The 9943-nt window shown below is 34.5% G+C and overlaps 1 protein-coding gene and 1 long non-coding RNA gene across 2 annotated transcripts; one reads left to right on the top strand and one right to left on the bottom strand.

The window, feature by feature from the left end:
• Positions 1-269: 269 nt before the first annotated feature.
• LOC119067126 (dnaJ homolog subfamily C member 25 homolog) lies at positions 270-1616 on the top strand. Its single transcript, XM_037169900.1, has 2 exons — positions 270-458; positions 543-1616. Exon 2 carries the CDS (start codon positions 547-549, stop codon positions 1558-1560), a length of 1014 nt encoding a protein of 337 aa, XP_037025795.1. The 5' UTR covers positions 270-458; positions 543-546; the 3' UTR covers positions 1561-1616.
• Positions 1617-2994: 1378 nt separating this feature from the next.
• On the bottom strand, positions 2995-3416 carry LOC119067124. The gene is made up of 2 exons (XR_005085870.1): positions 3299-3416; positions 2995-3232 (listed from the first exon to the last, which is right to left on the bottom strand). It is a non-coding gene; the product is annotated as an uncharacterized LOC119067124 (long non-coding RNA).
• Positions 3417-9943: the final 6527 nt, after the last annotated feature.

Below are 9943 nucleotides of genomic sequence, written 5' to 3'. Positions count from 1 at the left end.
AGAATGTACATACCAGGTATGGCCGATTCTCTAAAATCGTTAGATTTATCTTGAACGCATTAATTATTTTTGTCAAAATAATATGAAAATGAGTTAGTTAAAATCCATTTTTAAGATAGTTATGTCCTCCGCAATGACATTAGACCATACCTGGACAGTTCACATTCATTGCAGATTACTTTCATTCAAATTACGCAATTTGACTGATGAGAGCCTGCTGTTTGCAACACTGCCGGCGAATGCAGCGAATCGACTAAATGTCATTTTGACATCACCGAATGACAGTACACACATTTTTCTCGTAGCACCGGTCAAAAATGTTTTGCTAAAGTGTTATCCAAAATTTAATCAAATGAATTTTTACCTGTAGCTTTGACTAAATGACAATAATTTAACGTAAGGCTTTAACGCAACAACGAAATCTATATCGCATGTTGTCATTCTCATAGCGATCCCGTGTACGTATAATCCGTTGATCTAGTCTGCTCTGTGGACCTTTTTTTTTCAACTACGTGGTCACTAATCTCATTTTTGAATTCCAGTAAAATGTACCAAGTCATCAAATATCCAGCTTTCGTACTCATTTTGCTGATGAGTATCGATGGTGGTTCCAGCCAATTGTTGGAAGGTCTATATTGCGGTAAACAGAACTGCTATGACGTGCTATCGGTAAACAGAGACTCAACTCGATCAGAGATCTCAAAGGCTTATCGACAGTTAGCCAAAAAATTCCATCCGGATGTCCATCATAATATCGACGCAAAACGCGAGGCCGAAATTAAATTCAAAGAAATTGCAACCGCCTACGAGATTCTACGTGACGATGAATCGCGAACCGATTACGATTATATGTTGGACAATCCACAAGAATATTATGCACATTACTACCGCTACTATAGGAGACGTGTATCGCCGAAAGTTGATGTTCGTCTGGTGCTGGTCGTTACAATATCCGTAATTTCGATCATTCAGTACTACAGTGCATGGCAGAGGTATGAGAGTGCCATAAAATATTTTCTAACGGTGCCAAAGTATCGGCTCAAAGCTGCAGAAATAGTGCAGTCAAGGCAAGGTAAAGATTTGACCAAAAAAAGCAAAGGGAAACTAAGCAAAGCTGAACAGAAAGAAGAGAACGAGAAACTGATTCGGCAAATAATCGAAGAAAATATGGACATCAAAGGGGCATACGCCAAGCCGGAAATAAAAAACATTTTGTGGATTCAGTTGCTCATGTCACCGTACACAATTACCATGTACTTTGTGTGGTACTTTCGATGGATTTTTAATTTCACGATAATGAAAAAACCGTATGGTGATGAAGAGAAATTGTACCTGATTCGAAAGCATCTGGGCATGGGACAAAATCAATTCAATGCGGTGGAAGAGGAGACGAAAAACGAGTACCTAGAATTGGAACTGTGGATCAAAACCAATTTCATCAAGTGGAAAAAGGAAAAAGAGGAAGAAATGAAGCTGAATTTGGCCGAGAATCCGCGTTACAAACAAATCCGACGGTATATGAGAAACCACGAGCCAAGAAGAATGACGTTCGACGATTGAACACATGGTACAGATTTAATGTTTTCATCAATTAAAATAAGTTTTCTAAGCCAAAACGAGTTTTGAATCCTTAATTTTTTTTTTTTATCCCTGTTGTCTGTGCATTACGGTCATGCACACCACTAGAATGAGACTGTTTTTAGAATCGACGAGAGTATTACTATCTTGCGACCATAAACATTACCTCTTTTATTTTCATGTTCTTTAAAATGTTTTCTGACATTTGAATACAAAATCTTTTACTTCGTTGATTTTAACATACGCTTTCAGAAGTCACTATCCACTCACCGCCTATTTGTCTTTGTCGGCTATAACGACACCTAAAATTTAACAGTCTAGAGAGTCTGCTCTTTGTTAGACAGTAGAGGTGAGTATGCACAGCCCATGTTTTATAGTCCAGTTTGTAGTCTGGTCGTCTGATGATTTAATCTGTTCACATTCAAAAACAACGAACCAAAATTCCTCGTTTTGTCTTCATGTTTTCTCACTAGTCAGGCTACATTAACTGATTCACAAACTGGGTGCAAAAAAAAAATCAAACCGACCAGTGCGGAAGCATACAGTTGAATAAAAACCATCAAAACGACGTCCCAAAGGTGATGATTATGGCCCGAAATTGCGAAAATAAGCATTTATTAATCTACGCAATTTAACACAATTAATAAAAGAAAAGTCAAAATTAAGAAATTAAGAAAGCTGTATTACACACTGTGTAATGAATAGCAATGGATATTTCTATCCAATTCAGTTGAGTGGTCTTAATCAAACCTATCGCTTAATCGGAATCAGAGAAAAGATAACAGATGGCGATGAGCTTACAGCAACGCTATCTGTTATCATTTCTCTGACTGAAACCGAATGTCACGCAGCTGTTGTAGGTTTTATCGACACACTGTTATACTGTTATAGTGTTATACACATAATTTCATCATTGTCGCTGTTCTGCTATGGATTATCTTTATGGTTATTGAATGGGTTGCGCAAAAGCATCTAATGAATGGGTTGTGCAAAAGCACCAAAAGGCTGTCGAAGTTAGATTACAAGAATATTGCAAAAATGATGTTGTGAATATTAGCAACCCGATGGAACTGTTTAGGTTTACCCGTTGAAATGCTTATTCAAACTAGAAAATGCTATATAAATGATGACTCACTTTTCGTAATTGTTTATACTACTTATTTATTTTTGCTGCTATTGCTATTATTGCTGCTAAAAAGTGACAAAGTTTCACAAAAGTTGACAAAGTTTTACAAAAAAGTTGACAAAGTTTCACAAATTTTACCAAAAATGTTTTACAAATATTAGACCATGGGTCAAACAATCAAAGTTTCAGGTCAGAAAATAAAAATTTTGTAGATTAAAATGAACGAGATTGAAAATCGTAAATTGGTTATTTGATAGGCTTGTTGGATGAAATGGTAATGGTAATGTTAATGCCGTTGACAGTGTAATTCCTTACACCAATATAATCAATTAGCGACTTCCCAAAGGAAGTCATACGTTCCATCAGAGCCTTTGAATAGAATTCCAATGCGTGGGAGTAGATCATCCATGAAACAAATAAAACGGCTGTAACCAGAATTAATACTTTCGACAAATAGACTACAGCTGGTCCTAAGTCTGCTGTTGTGAAATAACGAGAACGTTGGCGTGGTTGTTCAATATCTAAGTCCTGGAGGAAAAGCAAAAAAAAAACTTTTAGCAAGACACAATTAAAATATTTGTAAATGGGACACACTTTATTCTTGGACAGACACACGGATACAGGCTTCACTCCAACCATTTTGTATAAGCCAAATTTGTTCTATAATTTTTTTTAAATTTAAGTCGATTTCAACAATAATTGTAGTTATAGACACTCATTAAGGCACAAAATAAGACACGTCAAATGACAAATGTCGACATGCGATCAGCCGTACTTCAAATTCCGAATAGGATGTATTCATCCAGGACTATAATATAGGCCAAGAGGGGCCACACCACACACTTGAAGTAAATACATTCTCATTGAGGAATCTAATTTTGTGGCAAAAAAGAATTCGCAGCTTTTTTGCAATTTTCGATATAATCTGGTTGCAAAAATGGAAACTCTATCACTTTCGAAATTAATTCCGTTGTAAGGCCAATTAAAGATAGTTACATCATCAAAGCCGATGTCGCAATATTCGTGTTAGTGCGTTATTGGCTCCTGTCAAAGTACAGTAAGTTTGATGATGATATGCGTGTGTCGATCGATTGACACTCACATACATAAACATATAGAGGGATTCTTTTGAAAGTACTGCAAATGAGGTATTAGTGGAAAGCTTAGATAATGTACGTTACAACTATTATATTAGGTTCACAATAACCGTCATCAGTACCAGCCCAGACTTGTCTGAAGCTCACACGGATTTCGAAAATTTTGGTTGTACATTTTTTCTAACATATATCAATGGATGGACTCAAACCTGGCATGACCTGAAAGTATTTGACCTCAGCTTTCCAACGAGCCCACTCTCATCTGCATCGCTCTCATTATCTTTAAACTAACAAAATTTTGAGAAAACCGATGTTGCTCTAATGGCGTCAATTACTGTAAGTTAACAGGAAACAATGAAAGTAAGCAGAAAACGATCGCTATATAAAATTCTCCAACAAGCATGCTGGCGATGCTGGCTTAGATTTTCTATCAAAATTGCAGACATTGGTGTCGACTGTCTATAACATGTTTTCAAATATTTGGACTTGAATAATGTTACCAGCGTAGTACAAGTGAGTCATCAATTTAGATTACCCAATTTGCTGTAGCTGCTAACTACGTGTTGACCAGTAAATATTCAAAGAAAAGAATTGAAATTTAAATGATACAACACGGGTATGGATCTGCAGAGTCGCAGATAAATACCGGTTCTTTGAAAAGGATCGTCATCAGTCCAATCTGCGTAGGATTTGATATGATGTGCACTATTTTTCTGTAGCTGAAACTGTTGAACTGGCAACGGGTGTTCTCGATATCCTTTCTTTGAATAGACTTTTTCCAAAAAATGAAGAGTTTAAATTTCCAATGGTATGACTCTAATGACAGAGATCCAATCATATCTGAACATTATCCTCATTTACAACGTTTACTTAAAGGCCAATTTAAAGGCTTAATATTGACAATTTCTCTTGTTCAGCTGTGAAATTTGTTAAAATACTCTGCAATTGAATAAGTAAATTCAATATTTGGAAATTCGAACTGTACGCTCACTTTATTATCTAATGGAAACAATTCGATTCGATTACCAAACGTTAAAGATTTCCATTTTCGTGATTTTGGTTACCAACCACCGATACCAAAAAAGATCCCATTCAAGTTTGACAAACTGAAAGTCAACAACTATCATAAAACTTTATAAAGCGACATAAATCAATACAAAAATTAATCATCAATTATGCTTGGGAGGGTATATTCGGAGACCTATAAATGGATTTTGGAGTAAATCCAAATCGTTACAATCACTAGCTTCGTTGAAAGAGATCCGCTTGAAAGTTTGCTTTCAATTTCCCGTCGATTATGTTATCAAGTCGAGGGGAAAACCACTATTTTGTGATTAACATAATTAATCAGTTAATCTGTTAATCAGAAACATAAGGTTTGCGAATCCAAACGGTTAATCGGTGATTAACATTGATTAACCGGTATATTTCACGTTTATTTGTAGTTTTGCGACGATTCGGTCAAATGCTGGTAAATCACCAATTCATCATGTTAATCACTGGTTAATCATGTTAATCTCATCAATAAAAAAGAGTGGTTTCCTCCTCGTATCAAGTACATGCAGGACTTTGAAACACTCAAATATTTCGGTTTCTTTTGCTCGAGTACAGAAAATGATATGGAAAAGTTTCATAATTTGGGTGGTTGCAGTGAGTATGGTGGCTGCAACGGTGTACACACTAAATGTCTCGTATGACGTAGCCCAAATACGACGAATTTGTCTGCACAATATGTAGCCTGCATTGAGGCGAGATATCAATTGAGCGCCTTACTTTCTTCAGAGAGTATTTGCATACTTCGGCGCGTGGTTGTTTGCTGTCAAAGGCTCTTAGTGAGGTCCCTAAACGAACAAATAAAAAAAAAAACGAAGAACTGAAGACCAAATTTATTATTATCAACAAAAATAGGTGCTATGTCCGCATACACCTACAAAATGGAGGTTCGGCTTAGACTGCAAACTCCACACAAGTAAAAAATATCCCTTCCAGTGACCGGTAATTCATAAGTAGTATTCCACAAAAAATGTCAAAATAATGCATAAAAATGCAAAATGATTGAAAAATGTTGACAGAAATTATTATTTTCATGGATCATTTTTCAGTTTCTTGATGCATTTTAAAGGAACTCACGAGCTGTGTACTAGCCCTTTATAGGGAAATCGAGGGGTGACGCACTTCCATTTAATCCATTAAATCCATTTAATCCAAAAAAAAATTTTTAGTTTTACCGAAATAATTAGGCTACCCACCTGAAAAATTTGTAAAGTAATTGCGAAAAATAGATTTGCACGATCACCAGCTCGTTTAAGTACTCGTGAGGTAAAGAAAATTTTTTTTTGGTAAAAATGGTATTAAATTTATTTAATCCATTTAATCCATTTAATCCATTTAATCCACTTTACACCAAAAACTCCTAAAAGTGGATTTTTTTCGCTTTTTAACATTGTAGTATGAGTTGTAGTACGTGGTTCGATCAACAATTTTTAAGACTTTTACAGTATTTTGTAAAATGAAGTTTTTTCGTATTTAATCCATTTAATCCAATTTTTATTCCATTTAATCCATTTAATCCATTAAATCCATTTAATCCATTTAATCCATTTAATCCATTAAATCCATTTAATACCATTTAATCCATTTAATCCATTTAATCTAGAAGTGAGTTACCCCTCGAGGGAAATGCGGTTTGAAAACTAAACCTTAAAAGTAATAGAGTTTTTTTTTAATTCTATTACATTTCTAGTACATTTCATCATATAATTGCAACTAGTACATTTCATCATATAATTGCTAATAACAGTAAACCAACTTAACTGCTATGAAATTTCATGGATATTTACCATAGTGAACTCATTTCATCAGAAAATAGAGTTCAGAGAACGAAGTACTGAAGAAAATGAGACGCCTCTTCCAGCCAATCGAAGTTTCCTGCTACTGCTCATTATTATTTTTTGTCGCCACTGTCGATAACATAATAATAGTAATAAAAAAAAAACTCCAAAATAATACTAAGTTTAGCAAATAATTTAATGTTTGTTTAAGTATAAATACATGATTATACTGCTACGTTAAAAATTATGTAATGTAAAGCCATATCAGTATAATGTTCACGATAAAAATTATTTTGTTGTTGTTGTTGTTGTTGTAGTATAAAAACATCTAAGGTTCTACAATTCCACGAATACAAAAAAGTTTTATCAAAAAAGAAATTAGTTGTACAAAACATATCCCAATATTTTTTAGATTTTTTTTCCTTTTCTGTTTTGTCTTTCTATGTGTAAATTTAAATAAATGGAAAAATATCAAAGTCTTATTTATTATAGGTTTGGTTGTTGTGTCTTCTTCATTTTAGTGAGCAATATAAATAGTGGATTTTGTGTTCACTGGTTTTTGTGCGTTTCATTTAGTAGACAAATAAAAAAAAATCGGTATAAGAGTAATCGATGTTTCGCTGAAAAGCCTACATTTTGCTAATGTGACTTTTTTAGGTGGATTTTCAATATATTTTCATCAGAATCCTTTTTGAAAAATGTAAGACGACAATAATGACCACATTTCACATATCCTCTGCACAGAAACCAGTGCGTTTCATCAATCACTTCTTTCGGCGCATTAGGCATGTTGCACTTACATCGTACGATAAATCAAAAATCTCGCTTTTGAGTGATTAATTGACAAAATTCAACCGAAATATATATTTGAGGTCGTTACAGTGCCTCAAACTTTTCAAAAAGGATCTTTGTAGAAAGATTCCATCAAAAATACAATAAAGAAATGTGGGCTTTTCAGCGAAGCATCGGTGGCTCGTAAAATCTCATTTATGGTTTTGGAATGTTATGTCACTGTTAGAAGAATTCCATAGATTTTCCTATTCCCCTTTATTCCCATTATTCTACAATTTTCCAATGAGGTTCCAACTTATCAACATTGTACAAAAAATGTGAATTCTTGAATGTTTATGGCGATCATTCCAAATAGAATGCCTGACAACCTCACATCTGGAAAAATGTCTGGAGGAGCCAGCAAAGGTATTTATTTTAAATGCGACAAAAAAGACTGCTCACAATTATGGCGCAGCCGGTAAAACATCGATCTTTTCTCAAAAATTAAAAACTACAGTAAATAAATATCATCGATCTTCTTCTTCCCTAATGTTCCCAAAATACAAGCAGCGTTACCACGTTGAATTGCGATCGAAATTCTTTGCAGAAGGTATTCTTTTGATTTTACCTCACCCGTTGCCTTTTTCATTAAAGAGCCCAATTTATCAATAAATTTCTTCGTTTCCGGACCCATGCAACCTAAAGTCTCGAAAGCAAGTGGGGTTAGCAAATAGTTTTGTTTCAAAGAAACGTAATGGTTATGCTTATGTCTCTCTGCTTTTTCAGCAATGGACCGTGCTTTCTTTGATGAATCATTAATATATGATGCAGCCATGGTATCCCGGACGGTAACATCCCACAAGAGTGATCTCCCATGACTCCATGGTATCAAAGTCATACCGTCAGGTCTTTTACCATCATCTCTTGAAATACCTGGAGGCTGTACTATATTTGGCTGTACTATATTTGGCTGTACTATCTTGTTCGCAAAATGATGATTTTATATCTTTCACAAATCGCAGATTTTTAGAACTTCGAAATCAACGCATCTCGAAGGTGTAAAGCTTCTCGCTCTATTCCCACTTTGAACAATTTTTCAAAGATATGGTACGTTCGCTAGGCTCAGAATTTACCCAGATTTATCCTCAAGATTGAAAGTATCGATCAACTTTCATGTGAAAGGAGAGGTAATACATTAAAGATATATTACATGCGATGCAGCGCTCACTTTTTAACCTGTTTAACGACTTGCGCATTGCGATAAAATACTTGAGTCTCTCATATGTGATTAGGAATTCTATTTAACGTTTATGAAGACAAAAGGTTAGTCGCAAAATATCAACCGAAAAAGTGACCAACTGTTACACAAAACGGCATCCAAAATTCGATTTAGTCAGCCGAAAGTGTTTTTGGTGAATTTTGTAGGTGGAAACAATATTGTGATTGATATTTCACGAGAATGATAAAAAGCATCTGCAGCGGAAGACTTTTCGGAACACGGGATGCAAAAAATACGGAAATACGTAGTCTTACATCACAAAATCAAAATATTTTATTTTACACAACTCGCTATTCAATTTTCAGTGAAATGGTCATGTTAGGGAGGGTACGAGTGTTCGTCTGTGGTACGGTTGGCCGCTATTCAATTATATTAGACTTAGCCATTGTGAATTTGCCTGTGACGGTGTAAATGGATTTTCATGAATAACCTCTACAATCACAAGGGTTGTAAAGTAATTTTTATTTTTTTTTGTGCAGGCCCGGACTGGCCATATGACCATACTTGGAAAATCACAAGTAATTTAGTAATTTTATTGAATTTGCTATATTGTCGCCCGTCAAGAGAGATTTTTGGCGTCATCTCTTCACTATAAGCGGCTGCTCCTACATTTTACAGGAGCGCCCTTTGGTATAGCCAGTGCGACCCAGTTGTTTGTGTCGTTCGTGTGTAAAGTTGGATACACAACTAGGGATGTAAAAATTGAAAGTCACTTTTTCGTGTGATAATATTGACGGCTTCGCCCCGGATCAGTATTAAAACGTCACAAAAAAATTGGAGACTTTCTGTCGGTCTCTAGATTGTTTTGTTAAATAACTAGAATGCACATCAATGTGGCGGTTAAATGGCAGTTAATTTTGATTGGACTAAATTAAATAGAAAATGTCTAAAAGTAAAAAAAAAACGAGGAAAATAATTAATAAATATAATTAGTAATACGACATTGTCACAGCAATAACTACAAAATAACAAGAAGAAAAAATTTAATCGAAAAATTAATTAATTTAAATGGGAAAAATGATGAGAGAAATAATAAAAAAAAAATGAAAAAAATATCACACAAAAGCTAATCCAAATGGAACCTAAAATTAATTTAACATTTTCAATTCGTAATTAATTAGATGAACTTGGATTATTATTAAATCTGAGCGCTCACTTCCATTTATATTTCCTTAACGCACACCGATAGTTTTATCTTTACAAATTTTAAACAGAAATTTTTTGCGAGACGAAAAGAAACAAAAAAAAAACCAATTCCATT

Source organism: Bradysia coprophila, assembly GCF_014529535.1.
Source record: "Bradysia coprophila strain Holo2 chromosome X unlocalized genomic scaffold, BU_Bcop_v1 contig_12, whole genome shotgun sequence".
Taxonomy (NCBI): Eukaryota; Metazoa; Arthropoda; class Insecta; order Diptera; family Sciaridae; genus Bradysia; species Bradysia coprophila.
This window is presented reverse-complemented; position numbering and strand designations above follow the sequence as displayed.